Source organism: Astatotilapia calliptera, chromosome 6 (assembly GCF_964374335.1).
Source record: "Astatotilapia calliptera chromosome 6, fAstCal68.1, whole genome shotgun sequence".
NCBI lineage: Eukaryota > Metazoa > Chordata > Actinopteri > Cichliformes > Cichlidae > Astatotilapia > Astatotilapia calliptera.
Window position 1 is genome coordinate 17,823,474 of NC_137427.1, and position 17,832 is coordinate 17,841,305.

At 39.7% G+C, this 17,832-nt stretch overlaps 1 protein-coding gene across 2 annotated transcripts in view; it reads right to left on the minus strand.

The window, feature by feature from the left end:
* Nucleotides 1-17,832, minus strand: part of mast1a (microtubule associated serine/threonine kinase 1a) — an 82,044-nt gene that overhangs the window by 18,916 nt on the left and 45,296 nt on the right. For both annotated transcript variants that reach the window (XM_026170685.2, XM_026170687.2), the window contains 7 exons: nt 13,318-13,478; nt 11,087-11,162; nt 8,048-8,257; nt 7,857-7,958; nt 4,493-4,625; nt 2,889-2,956; nt 2,710-2,786 (listed from right to left, as the gene is read on the minus strand). In XM_026170685.2, the coding sequence (XP_026026470.2) occupies nt 2,710-2,786; nt 2,889-2,956; nt 4,493-4,625; nt 7,857-7,958; nt 8,048-8,257; nt 11,087-11,162; nt 13,318-13,478 (827 nt within the window). The remainder of the gene's footprint in view (nt 1-2,709; nt 2,787-2,888; nt 2,957-4,492; nt 4,626-7,856; nt 7,959-8,047; nt 8,258-11,086; nt 11,163-13,317; nt 13,479-17,832) is intronic.

Genomic DNA, 17,832 nt, shown 5'->3' on the forward strand with positions numbered 1-17,832 from the left:
AGTGATTACCAACCTTCAATTTATGAACCCAGGGCATTATGATTTTGTTTTTTTTTGGGAACAGAAACCATTATCAGCTTTGCAGCAGTAACAACATATCAGCAGATTACATTATAGGGAAATCGTTTACAGGCGGACACAAGTACCAAAACTGGTACATAAACTGTTTTATGATCACTTGTTTGATAAAGCAAACTAGCAATTTGAAAACACAAGATCTTGGCCACTTTCACTATGGCTGTTGACAAAGGCAAGAACATGTAATTTCTACAGTAAACTAGTCTTGCTTTCTGAGTGATCTTATCGTTAAATCATGCATATTCAACCATTTAGATGTCAACTTGTAGAAATCTGAAACATTTTTGTTTTTTTAAAACTTGCTGTCAGGGATTTGGGAGGAAACTGAACCCCACATACATGAACAAAATAGTGTCTGTGGATGCAGCTTGCAGTGTAACAAGTGCTTTGAATACCTTGAAAGCAAAAGGTTAGGTTAGCTGGTGATTCTGAAGTGGCTGTTGGCATGACAGTAAATGGTTATCTGTCTCTCTGTGGTAGCCTGCTAAAAAAAAATAGACTAAAAAAAAGATGACGGATGTGCCAGCATGACAGAGCTGAGCCAAGGATAAAGGAGACTTCATGCATCAAATGCATGAAGTTCATTAAATTGCACAGGAAAAAAATGTCACCGGATGAATGTTAAATGTCCTAACAGAGTTGTATGTGTCATAGCGCTATCACGTGGGTGAAAAGGCAGTGCCTCCACCTGCACAGCACTCTGCAGTTGTCATCGGACTACTGAAGTAACATGTAGCAAATGTGAATTGCTCGGCTTTACTTAAGACAAATGCGCTCTTGAGAAGCTTTGAAGTTATAAATTTCAGTTATTTATAGTCAAAGGTACGGTGGCCCTGAAAGCTCAAAATACACTCCAACTTGAAAAAGACTGCATAGAAAAAACGCTGTATAAGCACACAAAACACAACAGAAATGAGGCATTTATCTGAAGGACCAACTGCAGCGGTTACAAAAAGTAAAATATGTAAAGGACTGCACCGAGACACGCTTAAAAGTCTTCATCAGTTTTGTGAGGAGAAGAAGAAAATGATTCATATAACACTGTAGATACGCTTGCTATTAGCCGTGTAGTGTTAGCTTGTTACATCCGCAGCTGGTCCGTCACATTATTATCTCTCTAAAAATACTTCAGTTGTATTTTTCTAGTTCTGTCGTGTTTTAATCATGTTCTATTTTATTTTGTGTGCTTTTGCGTGTTTTCTCTTTGTTATATTTTCTTAAGTTGTGCATTTGACCTTTCGGGTCCACCATACTTGAGCATTTAAGTCAAGAGTGTAACTGGTGAAATTTAGCCAGAGGTTGAAATTCTGTAATAGGCTATGTGCGCCTCAGCATATGCTACTTCTGGTGGGAAAACTCGTGTAGAGCGCTTAGTTTCCGGCGTGATATTCGCGCCTTGTTTACGGTCGGGTTTTCCAAAACAAGTCAACCAAATGGATGAATCAAGCGGCGATTTATATTTCTCAAGACGTCTTGGGCATTTACCGAATAAATCTGTGGATGATGTTCATCGACTTGTCGATATTTTCCCCCCGCGCCTCAGAGCAAAGGAGAGAAAGGATTCAAATTTGATATTTTTCTCAGTATTTGTAGAATTTTGAAGGTAAGTCACAACATACCCTTCGTAAATACTGATATATCGAGACCCTTACCAGCAATCATTCATTCATTTTTTAGATCCTGTGACTTTTTTTCACGATTTGTTGACGTGCTGTGTAGGTGTGTACTTGACTGTGCACGCTGATGTCGACATAACGGGGAGACATCTGGCTTTGACTAATGTTCGCCTGTAGTTTGAATGCTGAACATTTGCCTGTTTAAATCATTAGAACTGTCACTATACAGAGACGTGCTTCTGAATGTGGACGATGTGTCTTCTCATTTTGTAATGCAGTTCTGCTTGTGTTGAGTGATGTAAACAACCAATCGATCTACACTCTTCAAACGTCAAAACTGATAATTAGATTTTTTTATGACACAGCAATGGTGAGTGTTCCCACCTTCTGCTCTTTGTAACTTAACGCAATCTTTCTGTTTTCATATTTTGGCCATGATTTTGGAGTCCATCTTCACAATAGCGATTGACCGCAAAATAAAGCTACCGGAAATGTACATCCGGTCTTAAAACAGGAAGTTACCAGAGTGGAAAGTTTTTGAAAACTTAACTGGCTAATGAATTTTTCAAATTAATGGCTCCAGAGGGACAAACATGTAAACTCAGCACCAGCATCCACTTTTGAAAGAATGTTTCAAATATTTGTTGCACTGCTCCTGATGGATTTGACCAGTTCCAATTTAGACTGAACAAATATTTTTTATACACATTCAAGTCCAATTCTAGATCTTTGCTGTTCAGTCTGACAATCTTTCTGCCGTTTGTGTTAGAGCTTGTTAGAAATCTCTTCATAAATAGCTTTCTTGGATGTTTTCATGATCCAAATTCTTCATGCTGTTGCCCTGTGTGTAACATAAAGACAGACAATATATCTGTATTGTAGCTCGAATATAAATGTTTTTAGATTCATGAGCTTTACCAAGTTTAACCACTGGATTAGTTTTAAAGCTCAAGGAAAAAATTGGATACGATTAGGTTTCTATGTGTGATCAGTGACGTATTAATCAATTACTCACCCATAGGCTCCATTGCTGATCAGTTTTATGGTCTGAAAGTCTTCCTCAGTTGGTGGCTTGATGGCTCTCCCTTTTCCCTGATGAAATCCCCAGAGTTTTACAATTATAATTCAAAGTTAAAAACAAAACAAAACAGGTAATTTGTTTCCTGTGTCTGTGCATGCGTGTTTCTTCGTCACCTCTGCTGAGTCATCGGTCTCTGGAGTGTGCGGACCCTCACTGTCGTAGCTGTCAAAGCCCACGATTTCTGTTGGGACACGTGTTAGTTAACAGACAAACCTGAAGTGACAATAAAAAGCGACACTAGGCCCCCCACACCGCTGTGAGCAGTTAGAAAAACTGCAGCTCTCAACCGCTACAGACCAAATCCCACAAAGTAAAATATGAGAATTAAAACAGCTTCTTTCTATTAATTTTTCTTCTCTCTTTCAGATTTCCCTCCTCTTCACTTTGTTCTTACTCCCCTCATGAACAGTGGCAGAGGAGTGGCAGCTAATTTCCAGTGTTCTTGCATTTTTTGTATGTGACAGCTGCTTGAATACACTGATTACACAACTGTTTTGTTGAAATAATTGAATGATAATTACCTTTTGAAAGCCCCTTTGTGGTTCTAAACTTTATATAAGATAAAAGTCACTGAGCTGGAAACTGTATATTCTGCCAGTGTCTGTTTGACACTGTTTCTGTGTGAGAAACCAAGAAAAGAAATGTGAGTGCGAAAGTGTAAGCAGCTATGTGGGTGCGCATGTGTGCCTATGCATGACAATGTAGGTGCTAAAGAAAGTGCAAGATCAAGATATCAGCAGGCACATTGTTAGAAGAGATTAACTCACAAAGACATAACCAGATACATCTCTCATGAATTCTGAAATAAAAGCACCGTGGCTTATTGTGAAGAGTCATTCTGAGCCATTTAACCCATCAGCTAATGCGAGCTCTTGATGGATTAGACTGGGAGTGGCTGAACAGATGGGAATAGTGAACTGTGAGTTTGGGGGCTGATTTCGAGCCATGATGATGAATGAAAAAGAGAACTGCAGCCGCACCACCAGACAGCAAATGATCCAAGCAGCTCAGACTCTTCATCTCAATATATCCTCATCATGGACGTAAAGAAAAGCTGATCAATATCTCAAAGTGGCACTTTTTAAAGCTTCATACTGCCACCACCCAAAATAGAGATGAAACATTTTTTCTGTGGATTTCTCTCACATGCTTGCAGATAGGATGAGAGGAAAAGACACAAGTGAGAAGCCACGTTAGCTAAATGAAATGCACTTTTGCAACGACGACTGCTGCCAAATCTTACTAACATACTAAAGCAAAAACATCAAGCTGTTAAAGTGTGTCACTATTTCCTACTGTATCAGTTTAATACTAAGATTATGTGAAGTCACTGAACTGGAGAGTTATAGCACAAAACTCCCACCAAAATCTTACATTATTTATGCTAACTTGCTAAATTAACAGGCATAGCATGCTAATCTGTACAGTCAGTTGTATTGGTGGCTCAGTTTCCCCCCTTGAACAGTACCAGGCTAGCTCTTTCCAGCAGCATTCGGCTTTTATAGAGAAGTAGGTTAATCAAATCTGGACTCAGACACAAGTGGTATTGATCTACTTATCCAGCTCTGGGAGTGAAAGTAAACAACTGAAACCAGCAAACATCTGTTGGAAAGCATTCTTGCAAATTAAAAACTTTACACTTTCATTTGTTTTCATATTTTCTATTATATATACACCTCTGGAATAAAACCTGAAACCTATTATTCCCATTTCTTACCCTCCAGTGGATCCCTGGTCAGTCCCAACTGACTGATAATATATCGAGGGATGTCTGCCTTCATCAGTTGTCCCTCCTTGGCGTGGTCCTCTGCTGCTTCGAGTAAGTGATAAAACTCTTCTGGGTTGAACTCCTATAATTCCAACAACAAACAAGGAGGGGTCAGGAAAAGCTACAAAACACTTGTACTGTACATGCATCTTAAATTAACATGATCTCACATACAAAGACCACTGCTGAAGTGGTGACGTGTGCAACACAAGACAATTGAAATCATCACAGCCTCTCTGAACATGTGGAAAAATTTGAATTATGTTTGCAATCATCAAAATCTGTGAAATATTTCCAGCAATTTGTTGAATCTGTGATGTGAAAAATTAAAGGCAAAAGGACACCCAATGTGGCACTAGCAAGGTGTACCTTAAAAACTGGCCAGTGATTATATATTTCATGAAAGGTCACATAATTTTGAGAATCACCAGACTAAACACTCAAAAATCTACATTTAATTCAGATTCAACTGATAAACCCAACAAATATTTACACTGTGAAAGCTATAAGTTAAATTATTACCTCGTATTATTTCTACTTCTATAGTTTCTATTTCAATTAAAATCACGAACCAATATCCTTCTTTATATACTTTAAAATATCCAAACTGTAGTGTGTTGATAAAACACAATAACAAAGTGAGTGTCAGATTACGTTTTTCCAGTTCAACAGCCGGCTACTGAACCACAACGCTCTAGTGTGGAGTCACAAAAGGATGTGATAACAGCTAACACTAGTCGAGCATAAAGAAAACGATGTTATGTTGTGCCATGTGACATAAACAGTAAGTAATTCTAAGAGTACATCCAACTTATAATCATAAAACTAGATTTTAGTTCAACCTGCAGCAATTTCATGACCGAACACTGTTACAGGGCTGTCAAACAAACACAATCAGTGTTAATACACTTCCAAACTTTAAATTGCTTTCTCTGAAAATGTTCATTTTTCCTATGATACAGCCTTTTGTGGTGTCTTATGGGATTCGGTCTCATTGCTGTTGGTGGAGTAACGTTTTGATTAGAAAGCCTGGGGCAGCCAGGATCATTTCTTTCCATGCTCTCTCTCATATCTGCTCCCTTCGACTAGAGGGAAAAAAAAGGAGTACGGAGATGGGGAATTAACCTGGCTCTCTGATAGTTTGCGCTGCTGGAGGATAATATTCTTGCAGCTAACAGCCTTCTGACTGTGTGACATTTTCACCAAATCAGACCTTGTGACTGACTTGAATGCTAAATGAACTCTACGGACATGGACAAAATTTCATCTGTGTGTGCCTTCTCCTCTCTAACCCACGGGCCGTGAAGATCTAAAGTCCCCTCCACATCCTGCCTGACCCTATCGACCTTTTCTGACGGTCGCCTTGGTAACAGAAAGATGAGCCGGGAGGGTTTGGGAGGAGGGACCGCACCATCAATCAGGGAGCTGATATTCAGGTGTGTCCTGTGGATGCAGAGAGGCTTGTTATTACTAAATAAGTTTTGTTGAATTAATGAATCAGCATGTCAAGGACACAGCTCCGTCTTGGACTGGATTTGATGTTCTGTTGTGAAAACGAACAAGTTGAGGAGGTGGGAAGAACGAGAGTGAAAAATATCCTAAAGCAATAATCATGCAATTTGCAGCAACACAGGATGACTGATGTGCTGAATGACACAGCTTGAACAAAACCATGACCTCCATGTATAATACAGTGTGTTTCAACATTCATACACTCCCATGTGTTAAGAATGCTGTAGGTAAAGCAACGTTTACGGGAAGCAAGAGAATGGATTGTAGCAGCTACTTCCAAATGCAAGCAAAGGCATGTCAAGAGAAGACAGGTGTGAAACAAATAATGGTACATCTTCTGGCTTGGTTTAAAAAATATCACAAATTCATGGCAATCTGGCAACTGGTATGTCTAAAATTTCAAATTTTTACATATAATTAACAGGGGAAAAATATGACATGCTACTAAATCACATCGTGATGAAGTTATTTGTACTCTGATGGTCAATGTCAGTATTTCTTTTAAAAACGTGTTAGCTAGCTACCTTTGACTGCTCCCTTATCACAAGGGTCACCACAGCTTGTAGCTGCGTATGTTTGATTTGGCAGTTTTATGGCAAATGAAGCTCCTGATACACAGTATTTTATGCTGATGTTAATGATAGACGAGGTTTGGACCTCTGCAGTTATTTAAGCAGCAGAGCATTTGTGACTTTTCACACTATGGACCTCAGCACTTTAACTTTATGTAGTCAGACATTTCATGGCAGAGTGGTTGTTGTTCCTGAAGGCTTGATTTTATACACCTGTGGCAATAGGGGTTGAACTACCTGAATTCAAAGATTAAGAGGTGTTGTGCATTGCCATTCTTGTCTTTTATAATCTTGCTTATTTCATCTCCATGTTCCACTGGATTGGGCCTGTATCTCATTACCAACTGGTGATAAATGTGTTATGTGTGCGCTGAAGTTATGACAGAATAAAAACAAATCAAGCAGAGTTGGTTAGAGCTTCAAATATGCAAGATTCAACACAGGAAATGCAGGGAATTTAAAGGCCCAAATTGCTTCTGAATTCTCTAAAATCTGAGACAGAGGTGTTTGCCATGTTTGATGAAATTGTATGCAGATTTTCTTTTTTAGGTGTAAAAAAAAAAATCTTACTTCTGTAAAAATGTCAGGGTTAACGGGGAAAAAAAGCAGTAGCAATGGGATACCCCAGGGGATGGTCTGAGGTCAGTTGGTTTGAGGTCTGTTGCTATTTGGCAATAACTTACCACAGACATCTTCTCTGGCTTAGTAGCCAAAATGTTGGCCTCCTAATGCTGTGTAGAGACACCAGTGTTGCTGTAGTTTTATCTGTAAATTTGGACCTTTATCCTGTTCTTTTTTCACAGTTTTATTCCACCACAGTTTTATTGCTGCAAACACTACTTGTTTATACTTGTAAGTTGCAAAAGTGAAACACATAAAGAAGACATCCTGTCTTGTCTTTCTCTGTTAATAACATACTGGTAAAACAGATGCAACATAAAAGATTAAACAAAACTTGAACCTTTCCTGACTGGAGTGGCAGCATAGCTTCCTGCAGTGACACACTTATGTTTCATCTGTTCAGAATGAACGAACAGTCGACACTCTGCCCTACTTTTAGATTCTGTAGTACCAGTTCAGCATATTCGACCCTCCGTTTCCATGTGGGAGGACGGGAGTGTCTTCGAGCAGCTCAATGGGGTAGAAAATGCCTCCAGAAACAAAGAAAGTCTGGATTCTCGATGTGTTTGAAAGTTTAGCCACAATCAGATAAGCAGGGCGGAACTCACCAAGCACTCCAGCAGCCTGGCAGGACGAGATATGATGATGAAGAGCTTTTTGACAAGCTCGATGACGAAGGTGAGCTCCGAGCTCTCCGAGCGCTTGTAGACCTGATGAAGAAAGACAGAAATTTGGAGAGACAGGGTCAGTTAGCGAGGTTTGGAAGCACATCACATCAGATTCCTGCTACACAACTCACGTCGTGCAGCATCTTCTCCAGATTCTCCTGCAGTTCACAGAAGTAAACGCTGGTAATGACGCCCTCGCGTGATTTGGTCAGGCAGTCTCTGGCTAGCTCGGTTATCTGGTGGTGGATGAAGCTGAGAACCCCGTCAGCCAGTGGCAGAACACTCTCTGGGGAGTAGTTCTGGATGAAGTCTGCCAACCTCTCTTCCATCTGAGCTGTGGCCTGATTAGAGACACAACAGTGGTTAATAGTCAGTGAGTGTAAGATAATACGATCACCTGTCTTTATCTCAATATACGGTGCTCAGCCAGCTCCACACGTTCTATATAAATGTGCTACTTTAGACACGACACTCATTGTTTTCTGAACAAGCCTTTGTGGAAGGGCCTTGATGTTTTTTTGCACTTCACTGTTCATTCCCTGCAGAAAAAAAAAAGATTTTTTAGGATGTTTCTTTCTCAGGCTGCAGAAACTCAGCTCAGCTAAGGCACCTCAACGAAAGTGATGTGTGAAGTGATGTAACACAACGTGACGCGCCCTGTGTTCGGTCCTTGTTCATTTGGTTGCTATTGCACCTCTTTTGACTGTGTTATTCTTTTTAGTATTTCCATCATATTCATAAAACTCAAACCTCAGGAGGAGACCGACAACCACATTAGACTTTGCAAACTTGTGTGTATAAAGGCTTATCTTGATTTGTTGTCACTTTTTCAACCTTCATATTGAGTGCATTTTTGTGCTTCCAATCTGTATGTATTTCAGCTTGCTATAATTATGCCACAGTAAAGTGCTACTTTAGAGAATTAATGTGCCTTTTCTGCCTATTTTATTTTCAGAAATTACCAGTACTCATGTATGGTGAAGCAAACAATTATCTGGAAGGATGCTACTATTATTTTCTAATAAGTAAAGACACTTAAGCTCATTTAATGGTCATTATAATTAATTCAGCTGTAGGGCTGGGCCATATCATACCGTTCACGGTAATACCGGTATAATGTTAGGCAACGATAAGAAAATGAAATATCGCGATAGAATATGAGTAAAACGCGCATGCGCAGTGCCTTTGTTTTCATACGCAGATGGCGGAAAAATCATGGCGGCGACGGAGAATGAGAAGGGCGAAAGCGGATCGTTGAATGAAACGGATGAACCAGAATTGGTTTGTAAAAATGCTGCAACTTCAGTGGTGTGGAACTGGTTTAGCTTTCGTCCCTCAGATACACAACAAAGCACTATTTTTGGTAGAGCATGCTAGCGGGCTGTCGTTATTACCGTGTTTTTTGGAAAATACGGCATTTTTCTGAAAATCGACAGCGCCCCTTATAATCCCGTGTGCCTTATGTATGAATTCTGGTTGTGTTTACTGACCTCGAAACGATTTTATGTGGCACACGGCGCTCGAAAATCTGTCAAATGTTTTAGTACGACTTTGCTAAATTTTTAGATAACTTTAATGCACATAAAAAACAGCTGCTTGTTTAAGTGAAAATACATTGATGTTTTTGGGGGTTTTTTGCAAGTTGTGGAGTTGTAAAGTATTTTGTCTAGTGTCAATTATATCGTGAGTTATATCATTATCGCAAATTTTCAAATGTATATCGTGATAAATATTTTTGGTCATATCGCCCTGCTCTATTCAGCTGACAGGTTAACTCGCCCAAATATAAACAGATTTCTTGGGAAAGAGCAGGGAGAGATCTAGAGGTTTCATTAACTGGAACCTCTCCTCAGTGCTTGAGTTTTATACAGTTGTTGCAAGTCTTTTTCAAGTATGCAAATGATAACTACTCCTACAGTAACATTAAAAAAAATACAGCAATATTAAACCTGCATTCACCAACTTGGGATTTGTGAGTGGGACGACTCGTGCTGCTTCACAATGCATCACTGTGAATGAGCAGGATTATAATTTGTGTGTGTGTGTGTGTGTGTGTGTGTGTGTGTGTGTAGGCAGGTGTTTGAGGACACCTGCAATGTGAAAGATTTCCTTGCACACACTTCACTGTTCATCAAAATGGTTGGCTCCCTGAGACACCGAGTCATGTTTACACGTCTCAGAGTCATTAAAACACATCTAATTGACTTTTTAATTATGATCTGCTAAAGGACTTTAGACATGGATGACCTTTTAACAGCTTACCATGAACCATGTAATAAATTAAGAGTGGTGAGCATTGTTTAAAGTACCAAGCACACAGATACCTGCTTGTTGTAAGAGAAGTGTGCATTAGGAAATCTGTGGCAGCAGAAAACCCTGAAAGTGGAATCCAGTACTAACTGAAAATGAGTAGAAATGGGCACAGAGTGTGCACTACACTTTGAAATAATTACATGTTAAATTCTAGTTTTTAAATGGTTTAAAATAGGGTGTGTGTCATTCATTTTGAAGCATTTTTAAACACAGCCATGAACCTCAAACTGGTCCTGGTCAATAGTCACTGGTCTGCTGGTTGGTGTAGCAGCAAGTAGTTTAATTGGTGTATATGCCATCAATGTTTTGGTCTCTGCAGTCCATCAGGAGTGCAAAAGAGGGATGGCAAGCTTCATCATGTCACCAAAGTGTGCTCAGGGAGAAAGCTTGCAGTGTCCATTCATCTCCCTGCCTATAATTTCTATATATTCATACTCAAAATCTGTTTAAAGCAACATCAGGACCTTAACTCAGTTATTTGTTCCCTCTGGAAATAGAACTTAACATTTTACCTTTGAATTATTTTAACATCATCACAGTAAATAAGCGCAGCTTTTATCACTGTCTGAAATTCCAGGGAGCTGCTTTGCTGCTTTTTTTGTTTTACTTCTTGTTTTGTTTACATGTTCAGCCCCTCCAGCACTTTTAGATCATCAGCTGCTTACTTAAAACAACAGATTCTTGCAAATAGTGACTCACTTTGGATAAAAGAAATATAACAAATATTTTAAATGTAGCTGAGAGATGTCTGTTGCCAGTATGCATATTGTGTATGTGTGCGCTCGCGTGTGTGTGTGTATTTTGAGGTGTGCGTGGAGGTACAGTTTACACTTGCGTATTTGTTGTGCGAGCCTGACCTTGGGGAAGCGCTCCTTGTAGACATGGTTCATCATCACTATTTCATTGTCATAGCAGGATGGTGAGCGCCCCGGGCTGAAAACAGACAAACAGAGAGCAGGAGTGTAATATACAGCACCGACTGAGCAGAACAGAGTGAGAGGAGGCAGCCCAAAGAGAAGCAATTCTGTATTTTTCACCTGAACGGAGAAAATATTCACCGCACTCCCTCATGTCTGTCCTGTTGGTATATAACGCTAATAAACCGATCAGAAATTCAGTACGCCACGTTTCTATTATGGACGCAGTCCCTTCCTACATCTCCTCCATCCTGACCGTGGCAAAGATGTCACAAGCATGTAAACATGAAAGTTCAGCATATCCTTTCACAAGATGTAAGCTAAACCAACATATGGCAGCAAAAGTCTACTTTGTTGATTTTATTTCTCAGGAACTGAGCTGATCTACACATCTGTAAAGAAAAAGGAACTGATAAAAAGTCCTTTATGGGAAAACACATTATAATTTAACATATACACAATAAGGAAAGTCTGCGAGCTGATTTTATCTAGGCCAGGAACTGCTGAGGAGCTTAATATGAAAACTGAATACTGATGAGTAGTGATGTGTCGGATGTAGTTAGGACATGTTGCATCCAGAGGGGAGGCTATAATAGGTGTGGTTGCAGGGAGTGTACACCAGAGGCTTCAGCTATTAAAGAAGCTGCTGCACCCTGGAGATGCTCAACACACTGGAGGCTGGACTCGCTACTGATATAATAACAGTGGTGGAAAATACCCTAACCCTAAGTACAGAGACATCAGTGGTGTGCTACAGTTTGAGGCACTTGTACTTCTACTTCACTGCTTTTCAGAGGAAAATATAAAAACGTCCTCAACCATTTATCCTTAACTGTTAGTTTATTATTCTAAACTGTTTATTATAAATAGGGACCAGTTTAAACTGTTTATGTACGTTCTTAGCAAACTGCACATGACAGCTGACATCTTAGAGATAATTACTGGGTTTTTTTTTTTTTTGCACTGGTGGAAACAGTAGACAGATTATTCACTTAAGTAGAAGTACAGCTAGTACTTGCATTCTGAAAGATTTAGGTAGAAATATTAATTTAATTTCTTTTAGGTCAAAGTGAAAACTAGTGCTACCCCTCAGCCTCCTATTAGACACACCTATGGTATCAGTTTGAAGCTCCTACGTTGCCTCTTTGTTGAGTTATCGCATTCACAAACGTAGGTGTCCACGTGGCTCGCCGCCCCGGCAGCTTAACGACAAAAAAAGTACAAAGTAACTCTTCGAGGGGTATTCCTATCCGCTAGTTTTGTGAAAAGCTAACTGATCAATATCTTTGTTTTTGTTTGTTGTGTGTCATGAAGCTGCTAATGGTACTTTTTTCTGTCACAGGTCCATCTTTGCTCTCTTCCCTGCATCTCATCTCTGCGTCTTTTACGCCAGTCAGAAGCAATAAGCACTGATGCTGGATCCACCAACAGGACTGTCTTTCATGTTCCCTCTATTTAGGTTCAAATGGGTTTAATGTGTGAAAGGCAAAATATTCTCCTAAAATGTGTTAAAACTAGAGCCTAGAGTGGTAACAGTAAAGTAGATACTGTTACGAAAAGTAAAGAAACATGTCAGAAGAATAACTAGTCATGTAAAGTGCAGGTACTCAAGTAACATATTTGTACTTTGTTACTTTCCACCTCTGTCGACTGTGTCCTGCGTACTACTGCAAACCTATCGCTATACCATGATAAAGGGACATTTTACAGTGTTGCATTGGTGCCGGTACAGCAAGGACTTAAGTACTGTTTATCAAGGTAGACACATCTTCAAAACAGAGCATGATGTGTTTGATGAAAAGGCCTAACAAACCTAATGTCCCCTCTTTGTAAATGCGAGCTGCACCAAATAAAGCACTGGCACATTCACAAAAGGCGACTCATCTGAATTAATGACTGAGAGCACTCCACACCTCTTAATAACAGAAAGAAGTTGGTCCTGCACAGTAACTGAATAAAAATCGCTTTTATCATCTTTAATGGTTGCTAAATGTCCTTTGATAACAGCTTGCCATGTTGAATTTTGGCTAGTTTTGTTATGTCTTACACAGAATACTCAAACATTTACAAATAAAGCTTTGATGTTGACATCTTTATTCTCCAGTGTCACACAGGAGGGATGGGATCCTTTACTTAAACAGTCTTTTGCCCATTACCTGTCACGCTCTCACCTGAGGCTTCGGGAGCGAGGACGGACGTGCGGCGAGCGGCGCCCGCCGTCGTCGTCTGTGATGCTCTCTGTGCTGCCAAAATGCTTGGACAGGAAGTGCAGCTCATCCATGGTTGGCTGGAAGGGCAGCTGGTGCAGACGCTCCTGGGATGAGCTGGATGACTGGAGAGACATGAAAAGGAGGCAAGGTTAAAAAGTGAACTGGCCGTTGTTTGATTTTTTTTAAGCCTCTGTAAGAGCTGCAAGATCAATAGTTTAAAAATAGACATCCAGTGATGAAAAAGAACATCAAAAACAAAGAGAAGAGAAGACAAGAGAAGAGAAGAGAGGAGAAGAGAAGAACAAGGTGTACTATAATGTGAGTGGGTGTAACAAAGAACTGAAACGAAGAAGAAACCAAGTTAAAAGAACAAGGAGAGAGGTGGCGAAACAAGAAAAATATCCAGAAGGAGTTGGTGTAGGAGTGCAAAACAGAGTAACGCAGACTGAAAAACAGAGCAAAAAGACTGCAGGGAATCAAAAAATCACCCCGAGTAAAAGTTGACTGCTGGTTAAGCATCTCATGCCTCTGGGCGATTAATGGCAGCGCTGCCTGGTTTTAAACAAAAGACTTTTCTACAGCACCGAAGGAAAAAAACAGCCTGGATCAATGGGAGCCTTAATGAACACATCTCCCAATGGGACATAATGGTTGGCTTTGGCCACACAATGATTTCTGCTATAAAAATCCATTAGAAACTCTTTTCAGGTCTTACTCTCGCGCAGGCTGAAGAAAAGTATAGAAATTGCAATGCTGAGAGTGCAACATGATCAATTAAGAAGTTCCCCAAAGACAGAGCAAGATTGAAGAATGAGGGGAAATGCCACTGAACATGATGGATGTCATGAATAAATAAAAGTTTATATGATTTGGTTTTGCTACTTCATTTGGAGCATTTCTCCAACTTGTCAGTCTTTCTTCACTTATGCTTACTTACTACTAAAGAAAAACAAATATGATAAATATCTCCAACATTTAGTTTTGTTATTATGGTGGCACAGCTGAACCACTGGTCATTCAACCTTAATGCTTCTGACCTTTAATGGCTTTGAGGCTAAACAGAAAGCGAAATTAGTCTCTGCATGTTTTTCCTGAAATATATTTTGAAGAATATGCAGATTCATTTCAGGTGCATCGGGCTTATAAATGGAGTGAGAAAGATTTGCCGCTGAGAATAGCCTGAGGAGGAAATTTTTGAAGATCATAAAAAATGCTTGGCTTTAACAGCTTTATAGGAGAATATAAAGTCAGTCCCAGAATGGAATATTTACTGGAAACATTGCCTCTATATAAAATGATTCTTTTTCACTGCATTTACTAAAAATCTCAAAAAAGTGAATAGCAGCAGATCCTCTTAATGATCACCTCCGTCAGCTCTTCTGGAGAAAAACAAGGGTGGTTTTCTCCAGAACTCCAGCTGGAGAGATGTAAACTCTTTAGTTTGTCCCGCATGTGCATCAGGGTCTTCCTCCCTGGAGGACCTGCCCGAAACACCTCACCTCGGAGGTGATTAAGAGCTAGATGTCCAAACAAATTCAACTGACTCCTTTCAATGTACTCCTATCTCTAACAAAGAACCAAGACAGAAATGTAAAGTATAATCCGACATATGGCAAAACATAGTTTCTTCCCACTACAAAGGTTTTCAGGGAAATATTCAACATGTTATTTTTAAAAGACCAAAGTGCTTTTTCAGCTCATGACTGCACTATCAACTATAAACAAGTTAAAGGTAGAAATAAAAATATAAAAAAATAATAATAAATCTGAGCATTGGGAGTAATATGACAAGCCTGTACCTGCCCTGGTGTAAAATTGCTGTTTTGCTGTGTGAGGCAGGATCTAAGCAGAAATGAGGAATCTATTGTTTGTGTCATCTGTAAGGCTTAAACCGTTACATATCCACTGTCTGTATACACTTCCAACTGTTTCTGTAGCTTTTCTCTAAAATATTATGTCATTTCTACCTATAGGTATACACACACATACACCTTGTACTCTGATCTGCTCTGTTCAGTATACAGCGGCCCTGCTGTATCTAATCAAGCAAGTAATGGAGAACAAGGAGAGCACTGAAAACTGATTGATGGGACGGAAGGCAGGGTAGGAGGAGTGATGGAGGTGGAGAAGATTATGGAGACACAGAGCAACCACCTTCAATCTCAGTAAAAACAGATCAATGGGTTATCTACAGTGTGTGCGTGTCTCTGCACGTGCAGCTGTGAGGAGAAGCCGGGAGGCAGTCAATGAAAGAAATGATGTGCGAAAGACAGAAGAGAGGCTGAGGGAACGATCGCGTTCAGGACGGCACAGAAATGTACAGGGAGTGGATTATGAGTCAACGCATCCACCTGAGCATCAAACACATTAAAGTCCATTTCTCAAATGGAGTCTTTACCAAATGGGCCTTGGCAGTGTTCAATTCTCCGGGTAGTCTCTTATGCCGCAAACATCTTGCACTCAAGAAGAAAGCGAACATTGTTTTTGGCTCTCTGTTTGCTTCAAATCGAGTTTCATTTCCACCTACACTCTCTTTTATTTGTCTCTGTTGTCCCTCTTTATCATCTCTCTCTGTCTTTGTGAAGAAATGATGGATGAAGAAATACATACTGGAACAGGCATGAATACAGACTGGTTACATTTCAATTATCTCTGCTCCACTTTTTCCAGAGAGGCCAAGTCATCAGTTTCAGATAAATCAGGTCGAACATATCTTAGCAACTGATTACTTATTTTTAGTTCTGATTTACACATGATGCATGTTCTTGCCACTGAAAAGCTTCTTAACAGTCATCTGGGACTGACAAGAGGAATTACAAAGTCAAAGACTGCGGAGTTGTGCTTGTTTGTGTATGCATGGCATTTAGCCGCGACTGTGGCCTGTAATTGTTTCAAACGGAACAAACGTAGCACATGCAACTTTAGAATATGAATTCAGCAGCGCCAGAGCTGATTTTGTGCATGTAAATATATGCAAATGAATTCTTTGAGTGAAATCCATATTCATGCACAGGCTATAAAATGCACCTCATCTATTTAGCAATGGAAGAAAAATCGAAAGTAAAGTTCTGGTGCAGTTTCATGACTTAGGCAGCAAATTAGCCAAAGGAAAAAAAACAAAACAAAATACACATTTCACATTTTCTTGTTGTCATTTTTCATGATTCTCTGCTAAAACTATAAATGAACGTACGTAGTATCTGGTCATACTTCTCTGTTTTGCACTTTCGAAAGGGAGCGCGGGGGGAATGTCTACTAAAAAATACAATGATCACAGAGGCTCAACAATTTACTTCAGAAGGTTTATATGAAGCTCATTGCACCTACACTGTGCAGCATAGTTTGATAGACATGTTTTGTCTGACAAGGACACATTTAGTCAGCAGCAGTGGCTGTGCAGTTAATGATACACAACAGATGGAGGAAAGTTGTCGCCAAGGAAGCCACATCTGTTGTATGGTCAATTATGCTAGTAACCTCTCATACACCTGCTTTCATTTATTCTCCTTCTTTAATATTTGTATAGGAATAAGTGTCCTTAAGCATTCAAGTACTTAAATACTCAAGGACTAACCAACTACTCAGCAACTAATGGTCCACTCGCTGTATCATCTGAGCTCCAGCTGCCACATATGGTGGTGGAAGCCTTTGTTGATAATGAAGGACAAATAAACTGCTCTTACATAGTGATTTTCAACCTTTGCACAGCACATTTCTTTACAATTTGCCTCTCATTCACTCATTTAGACACACATTTACAGAAATGGTGGCTGAGATGGCAATGCAAGACACCTGCCCAGCATCATTAACAGGAGCGACCTCTCGATCGATTTGTCTACATATAGTATGGATCATCTGTCCAGGCTGAATGCCCATGTGCTCAGTGATTGTAAATATCTTCATGCAGGCAATAATCAAGTAGAAATATGTCAATCAAATGATGACTAGACATTTATCGCCCTCTGATAGCTAATAGTGGTGATTCTGACTTGAGCCCTCAAGGCCTGTAGGTTATTTTCCACCAAAGAAAACACCCTCTGATTTAGTGGTGCCGGAATGAACAACCTTGGGCTCGACGGATGAGACGCATGGAAGATTTTTGAAATGCGATAAGTCTCCTTATCTTTACCCACAGCCAGAGTAAGATATGAAAAGCTGCGGCAAGTAGGAACAATTTCATTTCCACCTTACGGAAAGTGTAAATTAGCGAGTCAGCCTTCTAGCAACAAAAGCTTTACAACAATGAGTCAGTAACACTGATGTTTTTGAAGATCAAATCTGACAAATCGGATTAAGCATAAATGAAATGGGACAAATGCTATATCCTTTTTTGTTCCATTAATCTGTATTTGCCTTTCAGGTAGCAAGGAATGTAGCAACGCACCAACAAGGTCAGGAAAAACAGACGGGATGTAAAGAATAAACAATGAAAATATGATGAAATCAGCCTTGCATATGTTTTACGGCAAAGGAAAT